Raw genomic sequence first — 20,207 nt, forward strand, 5'->3', positions numbered from 1 at the left:
ACTTCATATGACAATATATTTCATGCTCTGGAAATTTAATAGCCTATATAAACTTGTTACAAAGCAGCAGTCTCGCGAAATAAGTTAGGATAGTTGCATCAGACAGTCACGAGATTTCTCACCTGACAATAACAAAGGAGCACGGTGTGTGTGTTTGTATATGAAGGAGGGGGAGGGACGTCACCTTGACTTTGTAAATCAAACGCGACTTTCTTTTTCGAAATTGCGACTTTATAATTCACAATGTGATCTCGAGTATAATTAGCAAATTATTTTGAAACATTAGAATAATATAATTTGAAATGATAACATAATAAAATAATAAAATAAATAATATAATATAATAAAAATGTTTTTAATACAATTTTTTTAATGTACCCTAATAATTTTAAACGCACAATTAGCATTTTATTTTTACAATCTAAGGTTTAGTATTCAAAAAAAACAAACAACAACAACAACTAAGATTTCTCAATTCACAAATGATTAATCAACGAGCCACACAGCCCACTATAGTGTTTACTTAATATAGGCTATTTGTGATTATGGAGCAAGTAGTAATAAAAGATTGAAATTATAAATAAATGAGCTAAACATTTACTTACATATCGTGTGTGGAGACTTGCAGTTCGACGCTTCCACTTTTTCTTATTTCTTAGTTGATGTTGAACGTTTTCAGCAGGTAAGGAAACTAAACTTCCTTGTTTACATACAGCGTGTTTTAATTCCAGTTTAAAAACTGGTTTGGTGAGCCCTATCTCTCCAACTCTGCCCATAGTTGCTACTGGAAACCCCCCTCCTCCTCTCCCAAACTCCACCTTTTTCTTATTCGATATTAAGTAATCAATTGAAGCCACTTTCTGCTCAGACACAAAGAAAATATAGGCCTATCTCCTTATATATGAATGATCAATATATCAACATAATAGAATAATATATTGTGTTACAGTTTTTCTCAATTGCTAAAACACTATAACCAGTCTTTTGAACTAAAATTTCAAAACTATAACGCCATTTTGAAAAAGCACACCCATTTCCCTAAACAATAAACACTATTCCCTGCTTTGACACATGAGTTATATTTGGTGAACTGTTACTGCAAAACTCTACACACAAACCCCTACATTTCTCAGTGCTTACACCATGTGGTCATTTAGAAAGCACAAGCATTCAACATTGTTCACTCAATCTGTGAAGTTTGAGCTCAATTAGCACACAATTATCCAACTGGAAACACTAGGAGTCAAAATTTAGCACACACTAATCAGAATCTTCAATGGAGATAAAAGAGCCAAAGTCAGCTTACAGTGTTTCTCAGTCACTTTGGTGCATTTCTCAGATCAGAAATGAAATTGCCAAAACTACTTGTTCAACATCCACATCATCTAGTCTCTTGTGCACATCATAAAAAGCGTCTCTTTCTTCTGATCAAGTTGTGATTGCTTTGGCACATTCATACAACTGATTATATACATTTGTCTGCGGTTTCCTACATTATCAGTTGCTATTGTCATGTTGCTCAAAATGTATTATATATTTCTCTGTGCAAAAGTCTTACCCCTCAAAACATCAAGTCATTAGCTCATCGTATAAGTCATTACCTACTGTAAATGCAAAATTTTTGATCTAGTTGTCATAAACTGTCAATCATATATTCTACACATTTCTATTAGACTTTTTGTAAATTTGCCATGAATTATTCAAGTGAATCTTGACTTTCACTAATGAAGAATAATATAGATCAACCAATGATAAAGCAGTTCTCTGAAAAAGCTCAAAGGTACATTTCATGAACCTTCAATTGGAAAGCATATATAGACAGAGGACAACGCAGGAGTTACAAATTCTGACAGTGGGCTTTCTCATTTTTATTTTCACCTTTGTGCCCATATTTCCTTTTCTTTTCTGTTTCACAATGACGTTGTAATGCATTTTTTTTTTGTCAGACCACTAGTACAAGTGTAACTTTGAATCCTATTCAGTCTTTTTCAATCAATATCCCACCTATAGTAATGTGTAATTTTGAAGAGGAAGAGTAGGAGGTGAAAGAGGAAGAGGAGGAGAAGAAGGAGAAGGATGATGACGACAACGACAACATGGAAGAGACAGGAAGGGCAAGGGAAAGAAGACAAGCAGTCTCATATATTTTAGTTGATGGGTGCCAGGGTTGGATTAGGCATGCAAGAGGATTTGACCCCTGCTGCCTGGCCAGGGCTAATTTAGCCTGTGATGCTGAAGAGGTTCTTTGGCCTGTCCCAGACCAAAGACAGGATTCTGGGCAGAAAAATTATATTTTGTTGTTGTTTGCTGTTTTGTACTGTACTCTACAGTACATTAAATTAAGGAATAAAACACTTGCAAAGGCATAGATTTGTTGTTTTCATCATGTGAAAAGTTTTTTATTTGGATTGTTTTGGTTGTATTGTTTTGAATTTATCTCATCAGTGTGTAAAACTGTGTTGTAGTGTGTGTGTTTTTGAGGATTTGTGTGTCATGTCTGAGAGCAAAGTTTGGTTTTTCAGCAAGATTGTGTTGTTTTGAGTGGAGAGCTTCATTTTGACCTCAATATAAGAAGTTTGGGGAATTGAGTTAGGAGTTGTGGATTTGTGTTTAGAGTTTCGCAAATAAGAGGCATAATTTCAAGAAATGTGTTTAAGCAATTGAGAAAAACTGTAATTACAATATACATAGAGAGTCTTGATCAAGTTTATATCTTTTTGTGCTTGTTTAATATGTGTGGTTTACACAGACTTGTTCCATAATGTAGATTATGTGCATTTATTTATTGTCTTTTCGCATTTATTCTATGTTTGTATATTTTGTTTTGCTTTTAAAACTTTTTTTAAAATGCTTTTATTTGATGAGCTGAATAAAAGTGGAAACCTGCAAACTATCTATATATATTTAAAGCCTATTCACTTTTTTTGTGTATTTACTATAGACTGCCCGAAGTTACAACAAATCAAAGAGAAGAGTGCAAAAGACTGTCTAGGAACAAAAGGCGTTTGTGGTTGGCCAAACTGAACCAGGATTTCCAGGGCAAGAATCTTGACAACATTCATGTTTGTTTTTATCATTTCCAGTCAGGTAGGTGAAATATTAGGCTAATATCTTAATTAATACTGCCTGTACGTATCTTTAACATCGATTAACTTTAGTTTGTCAAAATATTGCGACCTTTCCTTCTTTATATGATTTAGCAACTTCCACACATTTTTTCCCCATGATTTAGACAGCATAAATTAGCAGAACATCGTATTCAGTAGTACATTAACCGATCAGTCCATACTGTTGTTTACATCTGAGTATCGCCAACATGGCCGCGTATCCAGGTAACTGAGCAAATGTGACGTGACGTGAGTGTAAACCTTTTATAGCGGATAATGAACTGGCAGTCTCACCCATATGCTTCTGCATTGAAGAAAAAGGTGGATAAAACATAAAAGCATGAGCACGAGAAAACAAGTCATTTTTGTAGAAAGACTTCCCAAAGACATCAGTCTCATTCTGAATGATCTTTAATGAACAGTCACATTTGGTATTCATAAACATGGCAACAAGAAAAACAATATTTACTGATCATCTCTGTCAGTCTGAGGCACATTCACACAGCGAGAACTTGATTTGGGTTACTTTCATGTGCATGAGTCCAAATTTGAACTAACATTTTCTACAGAGTAAGACTAGAGTAAGGCAATAAAAGTGTAGAGAGTCATTAAGTACGTTTTTGTTTCTTTTTCATCTTTTCTTCACTAATGAAGTGAATAGACAATAGACTTCCTCTCGCAAGAGTATTTCAAATTGTTTTGAATTAAGCAAACAGATGCTACTTTATCACTCAAACAGTCATATCTCCAGCCGACACGCACCACTCTCCAGTCTAAACAGTTCACGCACTTACTTACACACAATACACAGACAAAACATGCAGACAAACACAATCACACACACACACCCATATATAATCAGAACTCTCAGAAAACACAAAACACACTCTCTGGGCTTTTTTTTTTTTTGCAGTACTGTTCAAAAGTTTAGGGTCAGTAAGAAAATCCTGAAAAAAATGTATCATCGCTTTCACAAAATAATAAGCAGCACAACTTTTTTTCAACATTGATAATAATAGTGAATGCTTCTTGAGCACCAAATCAGCATTTTAGAATGATTTCTGAAGGATCATGTGACACTGAAGACTGAGTAATGGCTGCTGAAAATTCAACTGTGATTAGAAATTGTTATAATGTTTCACAATATTACTGTTTTACAATACTGCATTATTGTGATAAAAAATGATTTAAAAAAAAATTAAAAACCCCAAACGTTTGAACAGTATGAGTACATACAGTGTAGAATTTATTATAGTGGACAAAAAAAAAAAAAAAAAAAAAAATTCCTAATATTTTATTTTAACCAGAAGCTACATGTTGACCACATATTTTAGGATACTGGCAGCTAAGATTTATCCAAAAAATTAACAATAAACATTGCACATCCATGTCTGCTGTGACTGGCTTTTTGGATCTCAAGGAACAAGTAACAAGTCCAGATACAGTACAGCACAAAATCTTAGGCATGCATCTGTGAAATTGAACTTTTTCACCAGCAGAGGGTGCAAGAACGAGACCATCCGGCCTCTGATAGGACAGTGCAAACTCCTTAAGAACCTGGACACAGCCGTGTCCAGCAATAGATATGTTTAGGATATGTTATACACAAATCAGTTCTACTTACTGCTTGACGTTCTATCAGGAATCATTACACACCATTAATACTGCAACACACACTGTCTCTAAAAACAAAAAAAAGAACAATGAAACAAGAACATCATGTGTAGTGAGTAAGAAAGGTTAAAGGAGAACTGCGATCAGAGTAGATAATGAAAAGACAGGGTAAAGGAGTAGGTTTAAAGGCTGAGGTGGCATGTAGAGTTGAAGTCAAAAGTTTATATACACCTCACAGAATCTGCAAAATGTTCATTATTTTAGCAAAATAAGAGGGATCATACAAAATGCATGTTATTTTTTGTTTAATACTGACCTGAATAAGATATTTCACATAAAAGACGTTTACATGTAGTCCACAAGAGAAAAATAATAGCTGAGATTAGAACCTTCTGTAATAGTTGCATATGAGTCCCTCAGTTGTCCTCAGTGTGAAAAGATGATTTCAAGAATTTGTGGGACCTATACAATTTTTCTGAAGAACAGCAGGCAATTTAACCATTCAGGACAAACAAGAACAACAACAACAAAAAAAAACAAAAAAACAAACAAAAAAAACACAGCTGTGGATTATTCAGGTAAAAACACAGTATTATGAATCAAGTGTATGTGAACTTTTGAATGCATTCATTTTTATAAATTAAACTATTATTTTCTCTTGTGGACTATATGTAAATGTATTTCATATGAAATAGTTTATTCAGTCAGGTCAGTCCTAAATAAAAAATAACATGCATTTTGTATGATCTCTCTTATTTTGCTAAAATAATGAACATTTTGCAGATTCTGCAAAGTGTATGTAAACTTTTGACCTCAACTGTAGGTGCTTAAAGGATCAGCTGGCGTAACTCTTAAAGCATTTTTTTGTGTCACATCATGTATGTAAGGTAGTATACATGCAGTAGAAGTCCTCAGAGGGTGAATAGAGGCTCAGCGGGCACGCAGGATCTGTGTAACTGAAGAAAATCCCCATATAGAAGGTTTAAAGGCTGAGGTGGCATGTAGATGCTTAAAGGATCAGAGTTCATGCAGTACAAGTCCAACATAAGAGACACGGGCAGTTTGACATCCTTGTCTGAGAAAAAAAGTCACAAATGGTTTAGGGATAAACAGGGCTGGGGTCTGAATATTAAGCAGAAAAAGCACCAAGAACACATAAAAGATTCACAGTGGGATTAAAGTTTTTGGAAATTTAGCTTTGTCTCTTTTTTCTAATTTTTTAATTATTCAAATCTTGATGTGTTTTTATTTTTTTGCCTTGTGTTTTTTGTCTTACTCTTTTCGGTTGCAGTACATTAAGCAAAGATTTGAGGATTTGAATGCCACACGGGCATATCCGAAGTATTCTTGGGCCTTCTTGGGATTCATCTGTGTCTGTTTCTGTAGCATTCTGAGGTTGTTTGTTCAGTTGTTCAGGAGGTCTTCTTCTTATATGCACAAGTGGGTCTGTGTGTGAACGTTCCCCCAAGTTAGCGGCCAACGCTGATGTTGCAGGTCTTGCAGCTGGGGTCTTTCTTAGCATTCACAGTTGACAGACTCATCAACTGGTGGCCGCTGATCTGAGAGACAGTCCCCTGTGCCAGCGGCACCGGCTCGGTATAAATCAGCTCCAGAACCACATCCTGCGCATGCTGAAACACCACTCGCCCGTCCTCCCCACACACACGTGTCAGAAAGCGGTTGTTCGTCACATCCAGCTCCGGAAGGCGATCTCTGCAGTAAAGGTCTCCACGCGAGCCCTTAGGTGCCAGGACGAGGATAACATAATGATAGGCAGTGTACATGCAGTAGAAGTCTCCAAAGTAGAGGCGCGTGTCAGGGGTGAACAGAACCTCGGCGGGTATCTGAAAGTGGAATCGACCGTATGGGGAATCCTGTGGCGGCTGACCTGTGTTAAACTCAGTGTTGCAGCTGAAGAAGATCCCCTCCAGTTTACCGCTGAGAGGTGAACCATGACTACCACTGTTATCTTTTACAGAGGGCATCATTCGACCGCCAAGAACATCTCTGTAAGATAGAAAAAATTAATTTTTAATTGGGAACATATAATGAAAAATTGGCTTTTTCCGTGTTTAAGTGCTATAATCAGGTCCACGGTGCATCTACCAAACTCAGAAAATGTGAAAAAGAACAACCCCATAACAGTTAGCCTTTTTCTCCAAGACTGTTTTTGTAACTCATGTGTGTTTTTAACATAAACTTGTGTGTATTTGACAGTCTAAGCGCAATAAGAGATGAAAGAGAATTTAGTTTAGTACTTACATGCTGAGAGACAGACACTTTCTGTGTGTGTGCTTCAGATGTGTGCACTCATAAAACTGTATATCAGAAGTTTAAACTAATATGGCTTGAAAACACATGATTTCAGCATGATAGACATACCTATAGACAACCAAAAGGATGTTTTTTGACAGAATATGTGATGTACGAGCTGTAAAGGCACAGCCCTATTCTGGAAAAGGAAGCAGGGAGCAGCAGCTCATTTGCATTTAAAGAGACATGCACGAAAATGGCGTTTTTGGGCTTCCACTTAAAATAGGCATTTTTAAATTGACCTAATTTTATTTAATTTTATTTTTTCTAATTCTATTTCTAATAATATTATTTTATTATTTATTATTTCTGCTGATAAAAGTATGAATTTATTTTTATTTTTTTATCATACTGACCCCAATCTTTTGAACATGAAAACATGCAAGCGAAGTACAGTTTAAAAAAAGCAGAAGGAAACCTGGCTAATTAATGAGGAAATTATTCCACAAGAGGGAGCTGTTTGCTTTCTAATGCTGAGCTGAATCTCAGCAGTAAAGAAAGATTGTCATTATCTTCTTCCATCAGCATTATCATCCCTTTCACCTCTCTCTCTCATATCCTTAGCATTTTTAACTAGGGAATTTTTTTTACCTGCAGTGTTGGAAGTATTCCTCATGCTGATTCCGGTAAAAGACGGAGAACTTGAGCATCCTGCCAGCAATGACTTCAGCCTTCTGCAACAGCTGCGTCAAATGCACAGAGGAATAATCTAGAAAATTGAAGGAAATATTTTTGTTTGTCATCAATTTTCATTCGTCTTTTTAACCACATAAAAAGTAGACCAGTATCATAAAATTTTACCTTTATTCTTCTATTTTTATCCTGTTTTATTTTAGCATTAGGTACTTAAAAAAATTCTCATTCATTTTTAAGTGACTTTACATATTTTTCTTTTTCTCACTTTTTGTTTTCTTTTTCTCTTTTTAATGCCAATTTAAAGCACTTTTAATACCTTTGTGTATCACATGTGCTGTACAGGCTTGTCTTACATTCTATTTTATATGTTTGGGTGATTTACCAGCTGTACAAAATTCAACAATGTCACTCCAGTCCGACACAGCGTAGTCTCCATCAGTCTGTTTGGATGCTATTTGCACGGCAACTGTGTATTCTGTCCGTGGACTCAGGAACCAATGGCCTCGCACTGTCATGGGCAACGGGACTGCCTTAGCAACAAGCTTCGTAGGCACATCCTAAAGACAGAGAGTCATCAAGGAAAGAATGTACTAATTAGTAACAATCAGTTGAATCTTTTTATTATGACTATGAACAACAGAACAAAGCTAAAACTCTCTTATAAACAGGCAAAAAAGACCATTTGTAATATAAACTATTATACACTATTAGAAACCCTAGGCAATACTCAGACAATGCAGAAACTGTCATATGAAACAATATACACTCTTAAAAACAAGGTTCCAAAAGGGTGTTTTTGCAGTGATACCATAGAAGAGCCATTTTTGTTTCCCTAAAGAACCTTTTAGTGAACAGTTCTTAAAAGAAGCATTTTGAAGAACTTTTTAAAAATCCATTCCATGGATGTTCAAGGTTCTTCACGGAACCATTGATGCCAATAAAGAACCTTTATTTTTAAGAGTGTCATTCTGAAAGCTAAAGGTTTACTTTTTCTACATAAAGGACAAAATAATTTGTGTTGTGAACTGAATCATTGAATACCTTGTGTTTGAATTTGTTGGAGTTCTTGGTCTCCTTCTTGTTAAGGTCGATGAAGTAATGTGTGATCTTCTCTGTGGTGTGAGGGTCCATATCCCAGCAGATCTTAAAGGAGTCACAGGTGATGTTGCTGATCTTGATGTTGCGAGCAACGGGTAACTCCATTCCTACCACTCCAGGATCCTCAGCCTTACCTGAGAGAAAGAAAGAAAGAAAGAAAGTAAACAGTCTAAAATCCTTTGTACTGTTTGAAATGTTGATACATAAGTGTACGTGTTTAAGTGTAATACTGCTATACTGACCCACATACACAATCACACAGAGCAAGAAATGTGCTTTGTTGGCTATAGTGTGGGCACTGTGTTATCTTAGTGTCCAGAAATGCACAGCAGGAATGTAGGATTCCTGAATGGCACTTACACACACACACACACACACATACACACACACACACACACATACACAGACTAAACAAAGCACAGTGAACATTGAACCGCTTCTTAAAACCATGAATGGGGTCATGATAAAGCTTTACTGTACAATAAGCACCCTCAGCTCACTGTTCACTAAACACTGAGCCCTTTCTCTCCTAAACTGATGCCCTTACTACTGCTGACATATTCCTATGGAAAGAAATTACTCTAATATGTGACCCTGGACCAAAACCAGTCCTAAGTAGCACAGGTAAATTGGTAGCAATAGCTAAAAATACATTGTATGGGTCAAAATTATAAATGTTTCTTTTATGCCAAAAATCATTAGGATATTAAGTAAAGATCATGTTCCATGAAGATATTTTGTAAATTTCCTACCTTAAATATATCAAAACTTATTTTTTTTAATAATATGCATTGCTAAGAACTTCTTTTGGACAACTTTAAAGGCGGTTTTCTCAACATTTAGATTTTTTAGCACCCTCAGATTTTAGATTTTCAAATAGTTGTATCTCAGCCAAATATTGTCATATCCTAACAAGCTTATTTATTCAGCTTTCAGATGATGTATGATGTATAAATCCAAATTTAAAAAATTGACCCTTATGACTGGTTTTGTGGTCGAGGGTCACATTTGAACTGAACTACTGCTGAAAAACCAGCACAAAAGATCCATGTTTAGTTGTGGATAAATGTCTGAATATTGACAGATATTGCTGTTCCACTAAATGAATTACTGAACACTGTCGTTACACTATATGATGTTTTATTAACAAGGTTCGGGAGGAGCACGATCAGATAATCAATCCATTCGGCACAGGGGCAACTCGTTTAACCAATCATTGAATTAGCGCATCATCTATATATTGCCAGCCGTCTTACCTCCATCCAGCGACAGTTTCTTGGCATCCCTCCTCCACCCCTACTCCCCACTTCTAATCTGTTTCTATCCTAAACTAGCAGGGGGAGTTCTCTGGGTCTGGCCTGTATTCCGGGCCCGGAACCCTTCCCCAGGACAGCACGCCAAAATATGCTTATTACTCGCTCAAGCAGATTAGATGTAAGGGCGAACTCGTGAACGTCCAAAAGTGTGTACATTTTGAATTGATAAAAAGTGACAGTAATGACATTTAATGCATTACAAACTATTCTATTTCAATTAAATGATGTTCATTTGAACTTTATTAATCACAGGATCCTGTAAAAATGTATCACAGTTTCCAAAAAAATAATAAGCAACTGTTCTAAACATTTATAATGACATATATTGCGCTTATATATACATTCTGAGGACCAAATCAGCATTTTACAATGATTTCTGAAGGATTATATGAACCTGACAACTGAGTAATAGAGAAAAGCCAGCTTTGCAATCACAGAAATAAATTACATTTAAACATTTTATATATTAAAATAAATAATTTTTTTAAATTATAATAACGTTTTACAGTATTTTTATTGTATGTTTGATAAATGCAGCCTTGGTGAGCATAAAAGACTTATTTCCAAAACATTTTAAAAATGATTAAAATAATACAGACCCCAAAATGATTAATGGTAGCGTATATTTTTAAGGGCTGTCAAATGATTAATCGCATCCAAAATAAAAGTTTGTGTTTATATATGTGTGAGTACTGCATATATTTCTTATTTATTTATAAATACACACACTTGCATGTATGTATTTAAGCAAAATATGTTATATTTATATATATATGTATATAGAATTTAAAAAATATATAAATCTAAATATATAGAGACATAAATATTTTTAAAATATATGTGTATGAATTCATATATACATTATAAATAAACAGTTCTCACAGATATGTGACCCTGGACCACAAAACCAGTCTTAAGTCGCACAGTTATATTCGTAGCAATAGCCAAAAATACATTGTATGGGTCAAAATTCTCACTTTTTCATTTAATGCCAAAAATCATTAGAATATTAAGTAAATATCATGTTCCATGAAGATATTTTGTAAATTTCCTATTGTAAATATATCAAAACTTAATTTTTGATTAGTAATATGCAAGGCTAAGAACTTGATTTGGACAATTTTAAAGGCTATTTTCTTAATATTTAGATTTTTTTAGTATCCTCAGATTCCAGATTTTTCAAATAGTTGTATAAGTATAAGTACACATATAAATCTCAATTTCAAATGTCAAGAAATTGACCCTAATGACTGGTTTTGTGGTCCAGGGTTTTATTTTGTATGCGATTAATCACAATTAATCGTTTGACAGCCCTAGTATATTTTATGCAGTTTTATGTAATTGTGAGTTGAAACAAAAAAATAAGAAAGTCAGAACTGTGAGAATGTTACATTGTATCACAATTATGGGAAATAGTTTAAGAAATAAAGTCAACATTGTAAAAATAAAGTCATAATGTTGTAAAAAGCCATATCTGTGAGTCGCAAATATAGAAAATAATCACAAATTCCAAGAAATTAAGTTTTACTTCTGAGATACAATACAACAAATGAAAGAAGACAAATGCACAAACAAAACAGTGAAAGGTCTTATAGAAAATATAATAGTACTCACAATGCTCAGTTCAGTTATAGATACGTTCCTGTACTACACTAGTCCTACAACACTGGCTCTGGCAGAAGAAGCTTTCCAAACTCCGCCTCTGCCAGCAGCCTCCCTTACACAAACAACAGATGTCTGTTTATCAACTTCTGCTTTTTTTCTGACATCTTCTCACTACAGAATCTGCTTTCCTTAATGCTTTAAGAAACTGGTTTGATGCTGCATACGTTTAGCATACACAACCAACTGTTTTTACAGCAAATGTAGATGTTATCTCTTCCACGCTTTGGTCAAACAGTCATTAAAAAACTCAAATCATAAAGCAAGTCTGTGTTAATGAGATTACTTTTTTGTACCTATAACAAGCACAATAGCAGCAGTATGCATTTTTCTACCAAAAGTGCCCGCTTCAAAACACACCCACAGGTCTTTCTACACGCTTTAACAAAGACGGCAGTTTCCATGGAAACAAATCAAGGCCATTAATCAATGTAGCATAATTTATAAAGGAAGATGGGCAGAGTCTTTGTATACACAGTGATCAGCACATAAGTTTTAAGACGGTAAACAGAAGTCAGAGCTGCTGGAAGAGTAATTATTTTTATAGTCTCCAGCTGTTATTAAAAAAAAAAAAAAAAAACATATCGATGTAATTCAAATAGAAAGCTTTTTTCTCAGAAAAACTGACAGATATAACTTTTTATATCATGCACTACTGTAATTTTTTCAATATTTTTTAAGATTCTGTTAAGATACACCGTTATTCAACAAGAACACAGTGAATTGATCAAAAGTGCCATTTATACTAACATTTATAATGTTACATATTATTTTTTTTTCAAATAAAACTTTTTATTTATGAAAGTTTTCCACAAAAAAACTGTAGTAAGTTATTTTTATATTGCAATGATTCACAATATTAGTGGTTTTTACTGTATTTTTGTATCAAATTAAGCAGCACAACTGAGATAATAACTATTTTCTTTTCTTAAACACCAAATCACCATGTTAGAATGATTTCTGAAGAAATAAATTACATTTAAAAATATAATAAAATGAATAAACTGTTATTTTATATTGCAATAATTCACAATATTAGTGTTTTTACTGTATTTTTGATCAAATTAAGCAGCACAACTGTGATAATACGTTTTTTTAAACACTAAATCAGCATATTAGAATTATTTCTAAAAAATGGATTACATTTTAAAATATAATAACATAAAAAACATTCATTTTATATTGCAATAATTCACGATATTATTTTACTGTATTTTTGATCAAATTAAGCAGCATAACTGTGATGATAATAATACTTTTTTTTCTGAAACACCAAATCGGCAATTTAGAGTAATTTCTGAAAGAATAAATTACATGTTAAAATATAATTTAAAAAAATGTTATTTTATATTGCAATAATTCACAATATTAGTGTTTTTACTGTATTTTTGATCAAATTAAGCAGCACAACTGAGATAATACGTTTTTCTTCTGTTAAATACCATATCAGCATGTTAGAATATTTTTTTGAAGATATAAATTACATTTAAAAATATAAAAAATAAAAAAATTATATAACAATAATTTACAATATTAGTGTTTTTACTGTATTTTTTGATAAAATTAAGCAGCACACCAAATCAGCATATTAGAATTGTTTCTGAAGGAATAAATTACATTTTAAAATATAATAAAATTGAAAAACATTAATTTTATATTGCAATAATTCACAATATTATTGTTTTTACTGTACTTTGGATCATATTAAGTAGCATCACTGTTTTTTTCTTAGATATAGCTAATTAGAATAATTTCTAAAGGAATAAATGACATTTTAAAATACAATAAAATAAAAAAGTTATTTTATATGGCAATATTTTTTTTCCTAAACATCAAATTGGCATATTAGAATGATTTCTGAAAGAATAAATTACATGTTAACATATAATAAAATAAAAAATGTTATTTTATATTGCAATAATTCACAATATTAATGTTTTTACTGTATTTTTGATTAAATTAAGCAGCACAACTGTAATAATACGTTTTTTAAACACCAAATCGGCCTATTAGATTTATTTCTGAGAGGTAAATGACATTTTAAAATATAATTAAATAGAAAACATTCATTTTATATTGCAATAATTCACAATATTAGTGTTTTTACTGTATTTTTGATCAAATTAAGCAGAATAACTGTGATGATAATACTTTTTTTTTCTTAAACACCAAATTGGCATATTAGAGTGATTTCTGAAAGAATAAATTACATGTCAAAATATATGAAAATAAAAGTTTTTTATAGCATTCATTTACAGTATTAGTGTTTTTACTGTATTTTTGATTAAATTAGCCAGCACAACTGTGATAATAAAAAAAAAACGAATTAGCATATTATAATGATTTCTGAAGGAATACATTACATTTTAAAATATAAAAACTGTTAGTTTATATTGCAATAATTCACAATATTAGTGTTTTTACTATATTTTAATCAAATTAATGCTGCCTTAAGCCACAAACATTTAATCAACCACAACTTTTGTATTGAAGTGTATATACAGACAATGTAAGACTCAAAACACATAGAAGTGCACAGATAGAACTACCTGCTGAATCATGAGAGAGTATGAGGCGAAGAAGGAAAAGCATGGAGCGTCTGGCTTCGTATTGACTCTAATAATGGCTAAAAGCCTCCTGCGGGACCACAGTCTATTTAAAGCCAAGCACACACAGAAGAACCTACAGTTCTGAAACATCAGACATCTCAGATAAATCTACCACCAACCCCCATTTAAAAAATCTTCATTACAACAACTAAACAACCAAGAATATCCATCTGAGGAGCTGCATGTGTGAGCAACTTTCTCGGAAAACTGCAGTATTACATAACATAACAAAGCAAAACAGAAATGTCCAGACTGTACAGACTGCACATCCAACCTAAGAAATACCACACACTCACAAATCCAAAACTACAGTAAGGTCTTTATGTGGGCAAACAGCACTACAACATGTGACTACAAAATAGTATTGGACCCTGTGCACGAAAAACAAGGCTTTTCTCATGTACAAGCTTCAACGCAGAGCAAGATTGCAGGTTCAAGCTGTAAATGGCAAATGTCTCTGTACTGAGGCAGAATGCTAGTTTAGCAGGGTTTAGAGTTTGTTTAATGAGCTCTGGATCCACTCCAAAATGCACACAGAATTGCATATTAATACACACATTTGTCATTTGCAGAAAAAGCTGTGTACGGCAATTCAGGTTTTTATTCAATTTATTTTTATGACAAATTATGATGCCACTTAGAGTCTAAAATATATCTAGGTCTTATCTAGTGACATTTGTGGTTAAAAAGTATATACATTTTTATTTTTTTAAGAAATTAAATTAAATTAAATTAAAAAATAAAATAAAATAAAATACATTTTAAAATAAATTAAACACATATTTCTGCATGATTCTCTTATGATCCTAACTTCAAATGTGTGTGGGAAAATTTGATGTGAGCGTAATCTGTTTCTCTCTGCCTGCAATAAAGACACATTTACTTTGCAATTAACTTTTGCCGAGATGAGCTGCAGAGCTCACAATGAGCGCTGTGCACATAATAAAATGGTACAGCAGGCTGCTGTTTTCTAGTTTATGAGCCCACAGCCTCACTAGGGGAGGGAAAATGAACTTAAGTCAAGCCTCAAGCAACATATAATCATTACAGCACTTAATCATACACAATGAAATATTTGCATTTAATTAGGGATGATTTTACAAGCAGTCTAGCTATTAATTAAGCAAGTGCTGTCTGTAATTCAACATCAATTAAAAACTAACATCTTTTCTTAGTTTGGAATGCAATGTTTCTTTTCATTACCAGTTGTGAATTGTTTAGAGAGGTTAACGTTTGGTGATATTTTATATTTTACGCATTGCATACACTACCAGTCAAAAGTATTTGAACAGTACGATTTATAATGCATTTTTAAAGAATTTTCTTCTGCTCACCAAGCCTGATATAAATATTTATATTTATATAAATATTTTTACTATTTAAAATAAATACTTTCTGTTTGAATCTATTTTAAAATGTAATTTATTCCTGTGATGAAATCTAATTTTTAGCATCATTACTCCAGTCTTCAGTGTCACATGGTCCTTCAGAAATCATTCTAATATGCTGATTTGCTGTTCAAGAAACATCTATTATTATTATCAATATTTAAAACAGTTGAGTACATATTTTTAACATTTTTTAAGATTCTAAAGTTTGGAGTCAGTATATGTATGTTATGTAATTGTATGTTATGTTATGTATGTTATGTTATGTAAATGTATATTTGTATATTTATTTAGCTTTAAATTGATCAAAAGTGACATTTATAATGTTACAAAAGATTTCTGTTTCAGATAAATGCTGTTCTTTTGAACTTTCTATTCATCAAATAAACCTAAAAAATTCTACTCAGCTGTTTTCAACATAATAATAATATTTTTTTATATTATTTTAGGAGCAAATCAAAATATCAGAATTATTTCTGAAGAATCATGTGACTTGAGTAACGATGCTAAAAATTCAGCTTTGAAATTACAGGAACAAATTACATTTTAAAATATATTTGAAATATAATTGAAAACCATTATTCTAAATAGTAAAAATATTCCAAAATTTTACTGTTTTTACTGTACTTTGAATCAAATAAATGCAGGCTTGGTGAGCAAAAGAGACTTCTTAAAAAAACACTTACTGTGCAAAAACTTTGGACTAGTAGTGTACATCATACACAAAATAAAAGTGCTTCACGATGCCATAGAAGAACATTTTTGTCTAAATGGTTCCATAAAGAACCTTTAACATCTGAAGAACTTTTCTGTTTCTTTGTGGTGAAAGAAGGTTCTTCAGATTATAAGAAGGTAAGAAAAAGATTGTTCTTTAAAGAACCTTTGACTAAATGGTTCTTTGTGGAACCAAAAATGGATTGATCTTGGCATCACTGTGAAGAACCTTTTAAAGCACCTTTATTTTTAAAAGTGTAGCTTGTTCTTTATCTGTATGCTCATATCTGTTGCTCAAGGGCACAATGGTGAAAGAAAGTTTACAGTTCACTGGTTGCCTCTAACTGGGATCAAATCTGCAACCGCTTCATTATCCAGATAGGCTCACTTCAACATTTGAAACCTTTATATCTTACATGTTATATCTCTAAATATATTTGTTCATGTGTTACAAGCTGCAGTCAGGAATTCTCAAGGTTGTTCAAAGTCCTGTATGGAACAGATTCAGCTTTTTAGCTAATCTGATTTCGGTATTTACACCAGCACTCAGCTGATGGGTTAGCATTAGCCAACGCTAGCAGTTTCAATCATCATCTGAATGCACATGTTAACTAAAATCTTCTTTTAAAGCATAATTTGCAGATAAAATATCCCAAGGGTGCTTAAAACCAGATACAGCTGTGTCTGGTTAGGACAGCTGAACCGATGAGAAGTCTGGTCCATGTTTAAAGAGATTGTTTTCCTTCATGTCTGAGAAACACACTCATGCTAACTAATTAGAGAGCTCAATTAGTACCTCAAAAACAGTGCATTATGCACTTCCTCAGTTTGTTGCAATTAACCGAAATGAAACGAGGGCTGATGTGTAAATGTTGTAACTCAAAGAGATAAGAGGCACTGTGCTGCCAGCACAGCAATCTATTCAGGCTAATTAATGCTGATTCAAATACATTCATGTAGGGAAGATAAAAAACACTGCCTCCCTCTTAAAAACCTGGTGAGTCATTGTGAACGCCTTAGAGGAACGCTGCATTCTTCTGAAGCCTGCCAAATTGCGTATTTGCAGTTTGTTGCTTTAGTCATTCTTAAAGAGGATGACACATTTTGACACATTTCAAACACACGCTCAGTTCTGAAACACTGATGACTGTAACACTTATTTACAAAAAAATAAAGGTGATTCCTTCAGTTAAAATGGATTTGCATTAATGGGCTTGCAAAATGAGATGGAAACAAGTGAAAGTGAAATACTGTATCTTCATGTAAGCTTCTACATCATGCCTGTGTACCTTTAAAAGTCACAGCAGGTTCCTCCCAATATGTGTCCTGCTCACTGTGTGTGTGTGTGTGTGTGTGTGTGTGTGTGTGTGTGTGTGTGTGTGTGTGTGTGTGTGTGCAAGCACCTGACTTCACCTTCTGCCATGAATATGAAGCTGTTAAAAAATGTTTATGAATTGTAATCAAATGTAAAGAAATGTATTGTAAATATATATTTATATACACAAAACATAATATATATTGCATAATGTAACTTATATTTTGAGTAATGTGCTGTATATATTAACATTTGTACAATTATATATATATATATATATATATATATATATATATATATATATATATATATATACATACATACTTACACAATACTTACACATGCACACAAATATATAAATAAAATCTAACAGAATATATAAATACAGTACTATATATATAGTACATACTGCAAGGTACTTTGTAAAGTAGTACTATATATATATTATAAATAAAAATTGCATAACATGTATAGAAAAACAAAAAAGTAACATTAAGGCATTTGTGTGTATTGTATTAAGTATAACCTTATTACATAAAGTAACTGAATATGTTAATATATCTTTAGATTATTAAATAGATAGATAGATAGATAGATAGATAGATAGATAGATAGATAGATAGATAGATAGATAGATAGATAGATAGACACATATATAAGGATGATATATGAAGAGTTAATTTGCAAAAACAAATAACTCAGTATTTAACCATTTTCAAAAATCATGTTTTTTCATTTTCCATTTCACTTAATCTCAATTAAACTGCAGAAAAATATAGCTAACTAACAGGCATTTGTGTGTATTGAATAAACTACTAACTTAAAAACATAAAAATTATTAATTATGTTAATATATCTTTAGATATATATATATATATATATATATATATATATATATTATATATATATATATATATATATATCTATATACTTCATTATACATAATTATATTATATATAAGATATAATTGTAAATATATATTTATATATACAAAGAATAACATATGAAATAATATAACAAAATATAAAACAACATATTGCAAAATATGTTGTTCTATGAATTATGTTTACATTATGAGTCATGAGTTATTAATACATTTCACATTATCATATATGTGTATATATTTTGCACAATACATGTATATAAAATATTAAAAAGTGAACAAATATAGAAGCTCTCTCGCTGTCAAAAAGCCTCACCCCTTGCCACATCAGCATCCCTAAGTGCTTTAGGGCACCTGAGATTATACTGATTTTATGATATTTATATTATTTTCTCCACTGGTCTAATACCGGTTTCTTGGTTTCATCTTGACTGACCGCATAATAATTAAACGAGATTGCAAGAGGAAAGGTATCTGACTGCAAGAGGGTAGTGTCCATGGTGCTGAAATGAAAGCCTCACACAGACAGCAGAGATTTCACTATCAGATACCACAGCCAGCACACACAAAGGCAGCCTGCCATGTCTCACATTTCGCTTTTCATGGATGTGACAGGCGATTTGTTTCTGCAGCGATGTATAATCCCCTATTACTAGTCTAGTCTTAAAGCGCTCAGTACATTTCAAAATAAACAAGTTCCCTAAAAAGGTTTGCTAATAGGGGAAAACAGGCGTGGATAAACCTGTTAAGTTTACAGTCACTCACTGTGTGCTCCAGAGGTTTCTTACCGTCTCTCTCGCACAGCTGGAGCGACTCCAGGCTCACGTTCTTGATCATGCCCTCGCGCGGGCTTAACGGACTCGCGACCCCGTGTGCCAAACTCGCCGCCTCCATGTCTGCAGAGGCGCCTGGATGTCTTTGGAAATATTCTTCAGCTTCGGCTTGGAAAACCCAAAAGGCTCAGTTTAGTGCTCTGTGTCGCCTTGGTTCCTCTCTTTCTATCTGTCTTTTGCAGGTGGAAACCGCGTCAGCGGGTCGTCATCACCATCACACTGCTGGACATAGATGCAAGAAGCATATACACACTATAAGGAAGGTTATTTTGTTCTAGTGGCTGAGTGCAGTTGTCCTCATCTTGAGAAAATAGAAATGTATCTAAGTTCTCTCGCCCTGACGAACGCTACAAGTGTTTTCGCTGTGTGGAGAAACGGATTAATGCGACTGAATGAACAGACGAACGGTACGTTCAGTGATGGGTTATAACGAGATTACAGTCTACACTACCGTTAATTCTCAATTTCGGCACTCAGACTATCTACCCCCTGTACCTCTGCTCCCGCCTCTGAACGAAAGACTCCTTATTCCACCATCCATTTCACCGACGTCACTTCAAGCGGTCGAGCTCATGTCCTTATTTGGTACCGAATCGGCCCCTGCATGAACAGGGTGGGGATATTGATTCGTCCAAGTGATTCGAATCTTTTATTTTCACGAACCAAAAAGATTCGTTTAGTTTCCTTAACTGGTTCTTCCAGTCAGATAAGGAGTAAAT

At 33.1% G+C, this 20,207-nt stretch overlaps 1 protein-coding gene across 1 annotated transcript; it reads right to left on the reverse strand.

The window, feature by feature from the left end:
* Positions 1-3,502: 3,502 nt before the first annotated feature.
* On the reverse strand, positions 3,503-20,032 carry phyhipla (phytanoyl-CoA 2-hydroxylase interacting protein-like a). Its single transcript, XM_073827014.1, has 5 exons — positions 19,444-20,032; positions 8,712-8,902; positions 8,053-8,227; positions 7,626-7,743; positions 3,503-6,728 (listed from the first exon to the last, which is right to left on the reverse strand). The coding sequence occupies exons 1-5, from the start codon at positions 19,547-19,549 to the stop codon at positions 6,191-6,193; spliced, it is 1,128 nt and encodes a 375-aa protein (XP_073683115.1). The 5' UTR covers positions 19,550-20,032; the 3' UTR covers positions 3,503-6,190.
* Between the last annotated feature and the right edge of the window lie 175 nt (positions 20,033-20,207).

This window comes from Garra rufa, chromosome 21, assembly GCF_049309525.1.
Source record: "Garra rufa chromosome 21, GarRuf1.0, whole genome shotgun sequence".
Classification (NCBI taxonomy): domain Eukaryota; kingdom Metazoa; phylum Chordata; class Actinopteri; order Cypriniformes; family Cyprinidae; genus Garra; species Garra rufa.

Coding starts and splice junctions, on each gene's coding strand:
- phyhipla (XM_073827014.1), bottom strand. CDS start 19,549: ATGGAGGCGGCGAGTTTGGCACACGGGGTCGCGAGTCCGTTAAGCCCG. Junction 8,903..19,443: donor CCAGCTGTGCGAGAGAGACG/GTAAGAAACCTC, acceptor TCTTTCTCTCAG/GTAAGGCTGAGGATCCTGGA. Junction 6,729..7,625: donor GAATACTTCCAACACTGCAG/GTAAAAAAAATT, acceptor TCTATCTTACAG/AGATGTTCTTGGCGGTCGAA.